The following is a 13689-nucleotide window of genomic DNA, read 5'->3' on the forward strand; positions in this document are numbered from 1 at the left end:
CGGCGCACACCGTCCCTTTCCGCCGTCATGTTTCGCACCTTAATTGTTCGTGCGGCGGAACGGCGCACGCCGATGATAAAGTTTCCCGTTCGCAGCAACACACCAAGTATGTATTGCATATATTCTTACCGCAGCGGATTCACACCTGCCGCATGCGCATCCCGACGCGCCGCCCGAAGTGAAGGCCAGCTTTGCCAAGTTCCGCGAGTTCCGCGATAAGGGCCCCCACTTTGATCCTGAACGCTTGCAGCCATTTGGCCGCGACGTGGAAAGTGCATCGGGCACCACGGGGGATGCCGTGGACGATATCACCCAACTGTCACCTAGGTTTTGGAATACACCGGCGCTTCGCCTGGGTCAGCAGGAGATGGATGCCATTACGGTACGCATGGCATACTACCTAACACTAGTCTGGCGGCGCTACATTGTTTGACTAACGCGTGTGTAGCATATACTCATAGGAATGCAGCCAAAACGGACTTTGTCTAGTGGAGGTTTCCCCCTGTAACGGTTGCGCCTTGCCATGTTGCGTCCAAGCACGCCCGCAGATGGACCGAGTGCTTCTGGCTACTATACCCCCACAAATGCCACACAGTCCATGCCGGGCGTCACACGCTCGCGCACACTGTTCTTTTTGAGCATCCGTGACTCGCTCACGCCGGGGTACGCGTCTTCTGCACCGCTCCTGCGCGACGACGCAGGGCGCAAACCCGGTGTATTTTTTGACACGGACACTGTCGCACTCAGCATACCACCACCGCACAGTTCGCTTCCCCCACGCTGGGTCGATGTGTCGGAAGAGGTGGACCGCGTCCTTGTGCAGCTCACACCGAAATTGGCAGAACTCGATCGCTTGCACGCACGGCATCTACTGCCTAGTTTTGTAGACAAGTCGGAACAGGAGCGCGAGATCGAGTCGCTTACCGCGGATATCACATCCGATTTCCGCGCGGCATCGCGGCACATTGCACGTCTTGCGTCGCACACTACCGAGGTCATCCGCTCGCGCACGCTGAGCCACGCTGAGCTCACTGCCGCGCGCAATGCACAGACTGCGCTCGCGACGCGCGTCCAGCATCTCTCTTCCGTATTCCGACGGAAGCAGTCGCTTTACTTGCGCCGTTTGCAAGGAATGGAGGAGCCAGAGAAACGTGCGGTACCCGATCTACTTGAGAGCCAGATTGCGGTTCAGGAAGATATGGAACTTTCGCAACGCCAGCTAAAAGGCGATGTACAGGCTTCGCTTCTGTTGGATACCCAAGACACGGACGAGCTTAACTCATTCCGCGAACGCGATTGCGAAATTACGCAAATCGCGAAGTCGATTGGCGAGTTGGCACAAATGTTTCAGGATTTGAATGCACTCGTGATCGAACAAGGGACCATGCTGGATCGCATCGATTATAATATTGAGAATATGGCTACAGATGTACAAGAGTCATCGGTCCAGCTGAGGCAGGCGATGGCGTACCAAGCAGGTGCAGGGCGCCGCCAACTGATCCTGCTGCTTCTTTTGTCTATTGCATTGCTGGTCGGACTCTTGGTCGTCCGGCCTTTTTTTCGTTAGTTACCATTGTACAGCAAATCCATTGGTCTCTTTCGCAACACCATGGTACTCGGTGCGGAAGGCATTAGTGCGGCACACGTCCAAGCTGCGTTCAACTTGCATGGCTTGTGCGTCGACACTAGCAAGCCATTCGGCTAGCGGTCCGCTGCTCGCATCCTCCAAAACGTGCAAAGGCTGCGTCGCATTTTCATCGAGCGACGCCGCGGCGCGGCGCGCAGGATCAAGCCAGTAAGTGTCCTCTACTAACTGCACCCAGCGCTTGTCGGTGCCTTGCCAGCCTTGCACGGGTGCCGCCTCTGTCTCGATTGCCATACGCTCCGCCGCTGGCGGCCGCATTTGCCCACCGCCGTTCACACAACCGCCTGGGCACGCCATGACTTCCACGTAATCGTAGGCAGCTTGCAGCGCGTCGTTTTGCTCGTGTGCCGCGCCACGCCGCGCCATGCCGCGACCCCGCGCTCCAAGCCCTGTGCGGCCCTGCACACCTGTCTCGCGCTGTACTTTGCGCACGAGGTTTTGCAAATTACGGAATCCATAGCACTGCGCACCTTTGAATAAAATACGCCCGCCGTCTTCTTGTGGCGCTCGTAAAACGTACTCGGTATAATCCACAGAACGAATCACGCGCAGCGCCAAGGACGGTTTGGTATCGCCAGGATGAGCCGCAACCCATTCCTGCCACACTGCGTGCATAATTGCAAACAAATACCCGCCGCTGCTCGTCCCGGGTTCTTGTAATAGTGTTGGGTATTGAGGCAGGTTTTGTTTCGCATCGTGCTGGGTATCGGGGGGCGTAGACTCGCAATGTGAACCCTCTTCGCCGGGCACAGGAGCAAACGGATCGAATCCGTGCTCCAGAAGGAAATCATGCAGCTCACCCGTGGTGAGCACACAGTCCACGTCTTTTACGCCGTTGGCGTCAGTAAAGTCGCTGCGGCTCGCTTCGAGTTTCTTGTCGTAGCAAGGCATGACCGTTACATGGTAGACGCTGCCGTCCGCATGCAAGTGTGGCCCAATAACCTGCTTGGCAAGCACACCAGAGATTTGCTGTGGCGATTTAGTTTGTGCGATAAAAGGGAGCATTTCAGTGTGCGCTTTTTCTGCGTAGCATACCCAGCCTGGACACGCACTTGCGAGCATGGGGAGCCGTGGCCGGTCAACAATGTTGGCGTCGCGTGCATGTCGCCGCTCAAAAAACTCCCGCGTATGTTCGCGCAGCGCAAGATGGCGCGCAAAGCTAGTATCGTAGACAAAGTCAAACCCCAATGAACGCAAGTGCCAAGCAATGCGGTACAGAAGAGTCCGCTGAAGAATCGTTGCAGGAGGGCACAGGTAGTCGTATCGCGTAGCAAGCGATGCAATCGACTGTGGGCTTACGGTGGCAATAAACTTGCGTCCGTCGCGTTCCTGCAATGCTTGCCGCACTTCGTCGATGCTTTGCATACCGATGAGCACTGTCTCTGCAGACGTAACGCAGCCACTGCATGCCAAACAGTCGTTTAGCGAGATTTCTGCCGTCTCCAGCTCTGTCCGAGCGCGTGTGCCGCTGCCCGCTTCATAGTACTTGCCATCGTCGATCGCAATTTCCGTTTCGCCCGCAGACGCCGCAGGCTGCGGCGCTGATTCCACGGGTTTTATGCATATTTGTGAAGGCCCCAAGTAGTCGTTGAGGTCCGTGAGCGACTGACGTTAATTGCACGGATGCACACGTACCAATGCCCCCGAAAACGCCATGGCGTTACGCAAGGTCGAAGCGCCACAGCAGGATGACTAACACGGCGCACTTTTTTCTTGATGACAAACGCACAATTCAGCATCGACGTCCACCATGCGACAGCTCAAATTTCACGAACAAAAGCTGCTGAAAAAGCACGACTTTTTGCAATGGAAGAATGAGCATAATGTGCGCGAAGTCAAGGTGATGCGCAGGTACCACATCCAAGACCGTGATGACTACCAGAAGTACAATGCGTTGGTCGGCAAGACACGCAGCCTAGCACTGCGTCTCTCGACGCTCCCCGCTCAAGATGCGTTCCGCGCGCAGCAGGAGTCCAATCTTCTAAACAAGCTCTACGATATGGGGCTGCTTGATACTGGCGCAAAGATGAGCGATATCACTGAGCGCCTGAACGTGAGTGCATTTTGTCGGCGGCGCTTGCCGGTCGTTATGGTACGACTACACTTGAGCGAGAGTGTATCGCAAGCGGTCAAGTACGTGGAACAAGGTCACGTTCGCGTCGGGCCTGATACCATCACCGACCCTGCATTTTTGGTGACGCGTAACATGGAAGACTTTGTGACGTGGGTTGACACTAGCAAGATTCGGCGCGCGATTGCCAGTTACAACGACGAATTGGACGACTTTGATCTTTTATAGCCTACATAGACATACCCTGTATCATCCCATTCGCGGCACTATGCGTCCACTGGAGACCGCCTCGATATCGACCACCTCTTTCGGCGCATCCGCACTCAGGACAATGGACTCGCCATACCCGACGGCTACGTCGTCTTCCACACGCATTCCGATACCGCGGTAAAGTTTCGGAAAGGCGGGGTCATCGGGTATGTAAATGCCGGGCTCGATGGTGAGCACCATTCCTTCCTCTAATTTTGTGCACCGCTCCACCGTACTCGTGTCGTGCAAATCGATACCGAGCCAGTGACCAACATAGTGCGGGTAAAGGACACGCTCGAGCGTGGCTGTGCTTATCTGGAAGCCCAGATCCTTGAGTTCGGTATGGAGCATCTGTACAGAAAAGCGATGCAGCTGTGCAAGCGAATAGCCGTGCTTCGCAGCGACAAGCTCTGTACAGCCTTTCAGTGTGCGCAGCAGCGCTTCGTACACATCGCGCTGTGCAGGCGTAAATTTCCCGTCCTCTGCAATCGGCATTGTGCGGGTAATGTCTGAAGCGTAGCCTGCAAACTCGCAGCCAGCATCGACGGAGAGCACGTCGCGGTCGCCCATCAACGCATCGTTGCGCACGTAATGAATCATGAGCGCATTCCGGCCGGAGGCAAACACTGGCACATACGCCTGCCGCTCAGCGCCGCGCCTTGCACATGCATACTCAAACACCGCCTGCCCTTCACTCTCCACCATCCCGGGCTTGATGGCGCGCATCGTTTCGGCCATGGCAGCCCCGCTGATCGCACCTGCGTGCCGCATCACACGGATCTCATTGGCACTCTTACGGCTTCGCAAAACATCCATCTCACGCACGAGCGAGTGTGTGTTGCGCCGATCGCTCAGCAGCTTGACCACACTCTCAAAATCAGTCTTCCGCGTGAACAGGTCGTAGCCCGTGGGCGATATCGGCGCTAGGAAATCGTGGATGGAAAAGCGCGATGTGCGCATGCTTTGACGGGGAATAGTCATCTGTGCCGGCAAGTCGACATACACGTGTTCATGCGAAGAGAGCATGGCTTTTAATGTGGTCAGCATGGTGGCAGGGTCGTTCGGCAGCGCTTCGTCTGCGCCAAAGACGCTGACTGCACCGTCAAGACCCGCACTGGGACCATCCCATACCTCTCGATCAGGTCTGTTGGGCTCCACTGTGGTCAGTCGTGTGCTGCTACACACCAAAAAGCGTCATTTTGTAGCCGCGTGGGCTGTTGTCCTTGACTGTGGTCAGACGATAGGCGAGACGTACGGAGGATCAGTGCACAATCGGGCTCCTGCAGTCCAGTGAGGTACTGTGCGTAAGCTTGCGCGCATGACTTACCCAGAAATTTGATTCCTGCCGAAACTTGTAGCTAACATCAGATCGCGGTACACGTACAAGATATTCCTGCTCATATACTTGATCCTGCCTCCCATCAGCACAACAATGCTGTTGCTAGGAAGACGATCCATTAATATGCGCCTTCTTTGCTGGTACTCATCTGTGGGTATACCGGGCGTGAGATGATCAGTTGCGACGCCGCCGCCGTGCTTCGGATCGGTCCCGCGGCGGAAATCGATGGGAAATAAGTGGGGATGCGTATATGGCAACGGCTGGGCTATTCTACATTTGGGTGGCTCTGGCATCATAGAGAGGTACCTGCGCCTCGATGCGCCTACGCTCTTAGAGCATGTACGCAACGACGCGCGCAATCTCGTCATCGTCCAGGGCAATCGGGGCCCAGCGCCTGAGGGAACATTTTAGGTCACGTGATACGACGTGTTGTGTTGGTTTCGCGGCTTGTTTTCGGGCACGGACAGTATGTCGCACGTCCAGGCGCTGTTCGATAAGCGCGAAGCGGCGCGCGTAGCGCAGGCGGAACATGTTTTGCCACACAAAGATATTGCTGATAATATACGAAAGCGGCCCATTGCAGGTGTCGTTGGCGGCCGCGTCCCCATGTCTGGCATGCGAACGCCCTCGGCGTCGAGCATTGCGCGTCTAACTGAGCTTGGCGTGTCGAGTGAGCCGATCCAGGTACGTGCACAGCAATGACTTATGCAGGCATTTTTGCGGATTCGCCCAGCACCGGATGAGAAAGAGCCCGTGTTCGGCATCCAGGTGGTTTCCGACACAGAAGTAGTTATGACGCCGCCCCGTGTGGTACGTATTTAACGCGACTGACCACAGCAAACATCATTGAGTGCGCGATCGACTGCACGAGAGCGCCTGCATGCTGCTGCCACTCCGTCAAAATACACCTTCTCAAAAGTGTTTCACGGCGAGCAAGGGGCGCCGGACCAGTCGGCATTTTTTGCACACACCACGCTTGGTCTCGTCCGTGATTTGCTGGACGGCAAGAACAGTCTGGTGTTTACGTATGGTGTGACAAACTCGGGCAAGACGTACACAGTGCAAGGTAAGGACGGCGCAGGCCAAGCAGGAATCCTCCCACGTGCTATTGACGTCGTGTTTAACAGCATCCAAGGCAAAGAATGCACAAGCAAGGTTCGGCCCGTCGGGCTCAACGGTGTCCATCCTGGAGTATCCGATTCAATTCATACCCTATTTAGCGCGCATCCTGCGGAGCGCAAGCCTCGGCCGCAGACGCCGCGCCCGCCGTCTGTGACGGATTTAGAGGTGGACCGGACGAAGCTGGAGACAAGCGGCGCGTTTCGCTACAGCGTATGGCTCAGCTATGTTGAGGTGTACAATGAGAAGCTGTATGATCTTTTATGCATGCCGAATGCCGGCGCAGCATGCGACGAACATGTCGCACAGCGCCGGCCCCTTGTGCTGAAAAGCGAAGTAGAGAGCGGGGGCAAGTATGTCGGTGGCCTGAAAGAAATCAAGGTTTCCAACATTGCCGAAGCGCGGGAACTTTTGCGGCGCGGCCAGGAGAACCGGACTGTGTTCAGTACCATGGCGAACCGTGTGAGCTCGCGCTCCCACAGTGTGTTTACCATCAAGCTCCTGCGCGAACAGGTCGACGTGGACCTCGCACAAGGCGATGTTCTGGGATTGAGCCGCAAGTTCTTTGTATCGCGACTGAGCATCGTGGACCTGGCTGGCAGCGAGCGTGTTGCAAACACGGACAATGCGATAGGCCTGCGGCTAAAAGAGGCGGGAAATATCAACAAGAGCCTCATGTGTCTAGGTCAGTGCCTGGAGACCATGCGCAAGAATCAAATTCGCGCCGGTTTGTTTGCAGGCGAGCAGCGCGAACAGAGCGTGGCGGAAGCACTGCCCAAAGCACCGCGGCGACAAAGCATCATTCCTTTCCGTCACTCGAAGCTCACGGAACTTTTCCAGTCGTTCTTCACGGGCGACGGCAAGGTCGTGATGATTGTTAACTTGAACCCGTTTGGGACGCAGTTTGACGAGAATACCAATGTGATGCGGTTTAGTGCGATGGCCAAGGATGTCGGAATTCATGTCGCACAGGATGCACAGCCTGCTTTCTCCACGACAGAGCACGCATTGCATTCCGAAACACTTGAAGAGTCAGACGAGGAAGAGGATACGTTTGTCACGATGCTTGTCGAGGAGAATAGTCGTTTGCGCCATCGCGCCGAGCGTGCAGAGAGTTTATGCCTCGTGATTGAAAAATCAGTGCGCGACGAGATGGCGCAGTACATGGAAGCGGCACTGCGGAAGATGCAAAGGTATTACGATGCACAACTGCGCACGGAGATGAACGAGAATGACGACTTTTTGAACCGCAAGATTGATTTGTTTGCACGGCTCTCTGCATCGTCTCACGCATCCCCGGTCAAGGGCGTACTCCTAGACACGGAGAACAATGCGCAGCAAACATACGCTCATGAACCTCCTGAAACGCCCAGGCCTTTGCACCCAATACCCAATTCCACTCCGCGGCACTCCGTGGCAGACAAATCTGCCGCTGACGAGTCGCATGACCTCCTATTTCAGCCCGTCGCAGTGGGCTCGCCTAAATCTTCAAGGTACGGCTAAAGCAATGTACTTACCCACAGGCGTCTGCGCAAGAAGGCTGCTATACAGTCTGACGAGATTGACGCTCACGTCGCGCATCAGGAAAAATATCTTTTGCGGCGCAGCGCGCGCCTTTCGCTCCGATAGCTTTGTAGTGTGGAGAAGTGGAGGCCCCTGCAATTTTTTTTTTGCCCAGTTTGTTTTCCGCGTCATGGCAGCATCGGAGGCGCTTACGAACAAGGAGCGGCGCCAAGCGCGCAAAGCCGAACGCGAAGCAGAGCGTGCAAAGATAGATGCAAACGTATCTAAAAAGCGCACGAGTCCAGATACCGAGCAAGCCACCGATGTGATGCCTGGCCAAGACGACGAGCCATTATCGCACAAAGAGCTGCGCAAGCGCCGCAAGATGGAGAAGCGCAGCGGTGATATCGATGCTGACGAGCACCAGCTTTCTGCTGCACCAGAAAGACTACAACGCAGTCCATACAGTGTATGGATCGGCAATCTATCCTTTACCACGCCGCCGGATCAGCTAACAGAGTGGCTTGCAGAGCATGGGATCCAAGGCGTGAGCCGTGTGCATATGCCCCAAGGTGCGCGGAGGTCTGAACATAACAAAGGGTACGTTAAGCCTGTGCTAACCTTAGCTTTGCGTACGTCGATCTGGAATCAGAAGATCAGGTCGATGCGGCGGTGGCGCTTTCTGAAAACCAGCTTGGCGGGCGTCGTCTCTTGATTAAAAACGGCACGGATTTCCGTGGGCGTCCCGGCATTGATCCTACTGCGTTAGGCGCAACAGGGCATGCGGGTCTAACCAAGACGGCACAAAAAATTTTGCACGCCCAACGAAACCCTGCAGGGCCGACGCTGTTTATGGGTAACTTGAGTTTTGAGACGACCGAGGAGGCCATCCGCGAACTACTCGACGGGTCCATGCAGCGGCGCCATTTTCAGCAGCTGAAAGACGACGACGACGACGACGACGAAGAGCAAGAGCCGACCCCCGAGTCGCTCAACGCGGGCATCCGAAAAATCCGCATGGGCACGTTTGAAGACTCTGGCAAATGCAAAGGGTACGTTTAGCCGCCATCCTTTCCTCTCACACCAGCTTCGCATTCGTTGATTTCAACTCTACTAACCAAGCTACACAAGCGCTGCTCGAGCCGCGCAACGGCCGGCTGCTTGGGCGCACGCTGTTGCTCGAATTCGCCGGTACGGACGCTGTGCGTCGCGGCGCATCCAGGAATCTGCTCCCCGACTTTACTCACACCCCCCGCCGCCGCCGCCCGGCAAGAGATGCTGCGGACGAGGCGCCCGGCGAAGAGGACGGCGAGGCCAAGTGGCCCGAGCGCGAAACACTGGATTCGCAGCTCGAAGCGTTCCAAACGACCGACGCAGGCGCAGGCGCAAGTGCACCCACTCGTCCCCGCCGTAAGGATACGCACCACCGTGTGCGACCCGGCGCCGCGAATGCACAAGCCGCGCGCCAGCAATACGGTATCCTACCGTCCGCAGGCAAACGCACGACGTTTGAATAACAAGCGTTGCCGGCTGCGCCCGATTTACAGCGTTTCGACAGTGGAGGTATGTAGCAATTGGTCCATTGCTGCGAAGCCATGCGCCGAGAAGGCGATGCCCTTGTAGGCAAGAATCACCTAATTGTGTGCAAGAGTGGCGTTCGCGGAACGCATTTATGCATACGCCTGGACCCACTCGAGTTCGTAGGTCGCAGCATAATTGGAGTATCCTGCAGTCGATGTGGTGATGCCTCTCTTCTCGAAGCTAGCAGATGACTTGGGAGAGCTGGCAGGCGTGCGTACAGACCCGGCGCGCGCGCACGGCTCTTCACGGCTGTGCACGCCGTCGCAGCGCGACATGGCATTCCAAATGTACGAATGTGCTGTGCATTCGCCCCATCATAATTCCATGCTCCGGCGCAGTTTCAGCACAAGCGAGCTGGGCTGGTCAGCTAAGCATTGCTCTGCTCGGGATAGACGGCAGCGCCCCCGCATGCGCCGCAACTCCGTCTCTGGCGTCTCCCCGTACGCCAGCGGCGCTACCGTATGTGTGCATACGCCGCCGCTCACAGCCTGCTGCATGCGACTTTCCGCGGCCGAGCGTGACTTGGTCCAAAAGACGAAGGCGGCCATGGATGCTTCGGACGCAGCAGCGCTACAAGCTGCGATTCATGCGCACATTGCGCTCCCAGCCGGGCAACGGAGCATGCAGGCATGTGATGCAATGATCGAGGCCATGTGCCAACCAACATCTCAGCGCCGGCCAATTCCCGAGCTGATGTGTGTGTACCGCAGCATGCTTACGCATGGCCCCGCGCCCGGCCACTTTACATTTGCACGCCTCCTCGACGCACTGTGCGACGCGGCCATGGACAACGACGAGTACCTTTCTCTTGCGCTGGAGCTTACCGATACAGCTCACGCGATGCTGCTTCCATTCACCAGCACCGCCGCCTACAATGCGGTACTGCGTGCGTGCGCCAAGCATGGCAAGTCGACAGAGGCCGTGCACGTCCTTGCGTACATGGAAGACAACCTCCTCACGACCAAGGACGCCGACTCGTACCAATACATGATCGAGTCATTTGCACGCAATACTGGGCGCAAGTATCCACATGAGCCCATCGAGGAGCAGCGCGCGCGCCGACGCCAAGCGTGCACATTGATCTTTGCGACGTTCGAGTCCGTCGCGCAAGGCGTCGCTGCAATTTCGCGCTACGCGGCGTCGTTCAGCCCCGAGCGCTGTGCGGGTGTATGGTATGCCATGCTGCACGCGCACTTTGCTCAGGGCAGCCCGGTGGATGCCGTGTCGCTTTTTGAGCGCATGATTGCGATCCAAGCATCGCGCAATGTCCTCCCTGTCACGGAGCAGATTACGTCGACAATGGTGCTTGGTTTTGTTCGCGCAGATGACTGCCGTTCTGCCGTGCAGTGGCTCCGCCAGCTCCAAACGGCTAATCTTGCGCAGCCGAACACAGCGGTGCTGGAAGAAGTGCTCGCGAGTGTCATGGCGCAGCCGCACGCAGAAGCAGTGCAGTATATGGTCTCGCTTGCCGAGTATTTTTTGCAAGGTGCACCGGTGCCATTGCCAGTAGCTTCTTGCTGTGTGCGGCACCTTGCCACGCTTCTCGAGATGCCGAAGGCATGGACCGCAATGGACGATGCAGTGCTGCATGCATTGGACGTCTTGGCCGCGCTTGCACGGCACGTATTTGCCTCGTACACAGCGTCCCATCCCATGAGCACCATGAGCCAGACTGCGCCCGTGGCGGCTCTTTTTTGCCTTGTGGCCAAGCTTGCCATGTCGAAACGCCCTGTCGAGGCCGCTGCCTTGTTTGCCGTCGCTGTCGCCTCGCTGCGCAATGCAGATCAAAGCGCAGCCGCGTACGTAGCACTACTCCGCAGTGCCTACCATTTGCCCATGGCAATTGCGGACGCTGCGGCCGAGGCACAGGGCGCTGGGCCAGACGACGCCTGCGTGCGCTTTACCGCCATGGCAAGTCTTGTCTCGCCGAATTTGCGCGGCATGCATGGCTCGTTTGTGGACGGGCACAACAGCGCATTAATCCGCTTGTACGAGGCGACCAGCCGCGACTTGAAGGGCGACTTGGCCTCGTTGCCGCTACAATGCGAAGCGTGGCAGTGTGTCGTAGACGCATACTGTGTAGAGGAACACTCTGCACGGGACAGCACGGCGTTCACAGCGGAGAGTGGCTTTGGCAAGCTGCTCAAAGAGCTCGCATTGCTCGCACCGCGCATCCAACTCGACTTGACACGTGCGCAAACGGTGCTTCATGCCAAGTATGGCGACGCGGCGCTTGGCGTGCTGCAGCCATGGACCGCGCCCGACACTGCACAGACCAAGGCACGCCACCAAGTGCCAGCGCCGAGCGAGCAGCACCTTTTGCGTGCTGCTTTGCAAGATGGCGCGCACGCGCCGCACCTTGCCCCGTTCAAGTCGCTCGACATGGTGCTGGGAAACGCCATCCAAGCGCTCGCTCGGCCCCAGGGCGAAGTCGACGTGGAGTCTTTGTACCAGCGCGTGGAGAAAAGCGTCGCGCAAGGCAAATTTCCACCGCCCAGCGCACTTGCCGTGCTCATCACTGCGTTTGGGCGCATGGGGCGCCTTGAGACGCTCGACGCGCTGTACACCATGGGCCTGCATGTGCTGGCCTCGCACCCAAACAGTTCCGAGTGGCGCACGAGCCAGTGGGTCCAGCTCGAGGACGGCATGGTCACTGCGCTTTCACACAGCGGCGCGGCGGACCGTGCGAATGGACACCGCGAGCGCTTGATTGCCTCTGGCCATGCGCCGAGCGCGAGCAGCTATGCCGCGTTGATCGCCACGATCCAGGAGCGCACGGATGACGCGGTGGTCGCCGAGGACTTGTTCAACGAGTCGCAACAACTCGGCGTGCGCCCAACGACCTACCTGTACAACACCGTCATCTCGAAGCTTTCCCGTGCACGCAAAGCCGAGCAGGCGCTCCGCCTGTTTGACGCGATGCGCGACACCAACCTGCGCCCGAGCAGCGTCACATATGGCGCTGCAATTAATGCATGTGTGCGCACAGGCGACGAGGCGCGCGCGACACAGCTTTTTGCCGAGATGGAGGCACAGCCGAGCTTCCAGCCGCGTGTTCCGCCGTACAATACCATGATCCAGTACTATGTACACAGCTGCATGGACCGCACCAAGGCGTTACGGTACTATGAAAAGATGCAAAAGGTAGGTGTACGTCCCAGTGCGCATACGTACAAGCTCCTCCTCGACGTCTGGGGCGCGATCGCTCCTGTGCAGCCCGACAAACAGCAGCTCATATTTTCCAAGCTGGTAGCGGACCGGCTTGTGGGTGTACAAGGAACGCATTGGGCCTCGCTCATTCACACCCAGGGCGCGGTGCTGCGCGATTTGGACCGCGCACTGGAAATCTTTGAGTCGATTGCCGAGCACGCGCCTGCGGTTGGGCGCAGCCGTCTGAGCACCGTGCCGGATGCAGTCGTGTACGAGTCGTTGTTTTCTGTGTTTGTAGCGCACCATCGCTCGGACTTGATGCCGGCGTACCTTGCGCGTATGATCCGACAAGGCATCTTTCCTACTGCCTACATTGCCAACCTGCTCATCAAGGGGTACGCACAGGACGGGCCGATGGGACTCATCGAGGCGCGCCGCGTGTTTGACGCCATGATTGATCCCCCGGCGGGCATTGCCGCGGCCGGAAATCATTTGCCGCGGCACCAAGGCGCTGGTGCGCTGGGACTGCGTCGCGAGCGATTTGATCAGCGCGGGGGCCGGCACGGGTGCAAGCATACCCTCGACCGTACCAATGTGCTTGGCGCGCTGGTGAATCGCGAGCCAAGCACGTACGATGCCATGATCCGTGCAGAGCTTTCGTTTGGGCACACGGCGCAGGCAATGCTCCTGCTTGAGCGCATGGAGGCGCGTGCATTTCCTGCCGCGCTGTTGAACCGTGCGCGAGCATTGTTTGATCACGCCACCCCTTGTGCAACGTCTACTTGATATGCACAAGGTGTATACCAAAGCACCACACCACTTTGTAGATTACGAAAGGAGGGAAGAGCAAAAGACGAGCGCGTCGAGGCGGCATGCGGTGAGTGTTGGACCGTCTGTGCACATTTGTGGCAGTGGCCAACTTGCCTCCAACCGTCTCCACCGGCGCTGCAGCTCGAGTCCAGCAGCCACTTGGGGTGCGCTACGCGCTGCTTTTCCTCCCACTGTATAAAACCACCACTTTTATTCGTACTA

General features: G+C 57.5%; 8 protein-coding genes across 8 annotated transcripts; 6 read left to right on the forward strand and 2 right to left on the reverse strand.

Moving 5' to 3' along the window:
- Positions 1-27: 27 nt before the first annotated feature.
- MVES1_002123 (uncharacterized protein) lies at positions 28-437 on the forward strand (the record flags this gene model as incomplete). Its single annotated transcript, XM_056206955.1, has 3 exons — positions 28-106; positions 135-382; positions 411-437. 3 exons carry the CDS (start codon positions 28-30, stop codon positions 435-437), a joined length of 354 nt encoding a protein of 117 aa, XP_056062930.1.
- An 86-nt stretch (positions 438-523) lies between these two features.
- tlg2 (t-SNARE affecting a late Golgi compartment protein 2) lies at positions 524-1567 on the forward strand (the record flags this gene model as incomplete). The annotated part of the gene is made up of 1 exon (XM_056206956.1): positions 524-1567. One exon carries the CDS (start codon positions 524-526, stop codon positions 1565-1567), a length of 1044 nt encoding a protein of 347 aa, XP_056062931.1.
- NAR1 (Cytosolic Fe-S cluster assembly factor nar1) lies at positions 1568-3301 on the reverse strand (the record flags this gene model as incomplete). Its single annotated transcript, XM_056206957.1, has 2 exons — positions 1568-3250; positions 3281-3301. 2 exons carry the CDS (start codon positions 3299-3301, stop codon positions 1568-1570), a joined length of 1704 nt encoding a protein of 567 aa, XP_056062932.1.
- Positions 3302-3395: 94 nt separating this feature from the next.
- Positions 3396-3944, forward strand: imp3 (U3 small nucleolar ribonucleoprotein imp3; the record flags this gene model as incomplete). The annotated part of the gene is made up of 1 exon (XM_056206958.1): positions 3396-3944. The coding sequence occupies one exon, from the start codon at positions 3396-3398 to the stop codon at positions 3942-3944; it is 549 nt and encodes a 182-aa protein (XP_056062933.1).
- A 21-nt stretch (positions 3945-3965) lies between these two features.
- On the reverse strand, positions 3966-5597 carry ICP55 (intermediate cleaving peptidase 55; the record flags this gene model as incomplete). Its single annotated transcript, XM_056206959.1, has 5 exons — positions 3966-5122; positions 5151-5192; positions 5221-5263; positions 5293-5323; positions 5350-5597. 5 exons carry the CDS (start codon positions 5595-5597, stop codon positions 3966-3968), a joined length of 1521 nt encoding a protein of 506 aa, XP_056062934.1.
- Positions 5598-5772: 175 nt separating this feature from the next.
- MVES1_002128 (succinate--hydroxymethylglutarate CoA-transferase) lies at positions 5773-7926 on the forward strand (the record flags this gene model as incomplete). Its single annotated transcript, XM_056206960.1, has 3 exons — positions 5773-5988; positions 6016-6114; positions 6142-7926. 3 exons carry the CDS (start codon positions 5773-5775, stop codon positions 7924-7926), a joined length of 2100 nt encoding a protein of 699 aa, XP_056062935.1.
- A 190-nt stretch (positions 7927-8116) lies between these two features.
- On the forward strand, positions 8117-9443 carry NOP13 (Nucleolar protein 13; the record flags this gene model as incomplete). Its single annotated transcript, XM_056206961.1, has 3 exons — positions 8117-8526; positions 8553-8978; positions 9014-9443. 3 exons carry the CDS (start codon positions 8117-8119, stop codon positions 9441-9443), a joined length of 1266 nt encoding a protein of 421 aa, XP_056062936.1.
- A 472-nt stretch (positions 9444-9915) lies between these two features.
- Positions 9916-13443, forward strand: MVES1_002130 (uncharacterized protein; the record flags this gene model as incomplete). Its single annotated transcript, XM_056206962.1, has 1 exon — positions 9916-13443. One exon carries the CDS (start codon positions 9916-9918, stop codon positions 13441-13443), a length of 3528 nt encoding a protein of 1175 aa, XP_056062937.1.
- Positions 13444-13689: the final 246 nt, after the last annotated feature.

The sequence above is a fragment of the Malassezia vespertilionis genome, chromosome 4, assembly GCF_029542925.1.
Source record: "Malassezia vespertilionis chromosome 4, complete sequence".
NCBI classification, from domain to species: domain Eukaryota; kingdom Fungi; phylum Basidiomycota; class Malasseziomycetes; order Malasseziales; family Malasseziaceae; genus Malassezia; species Malassezia vespertilionis.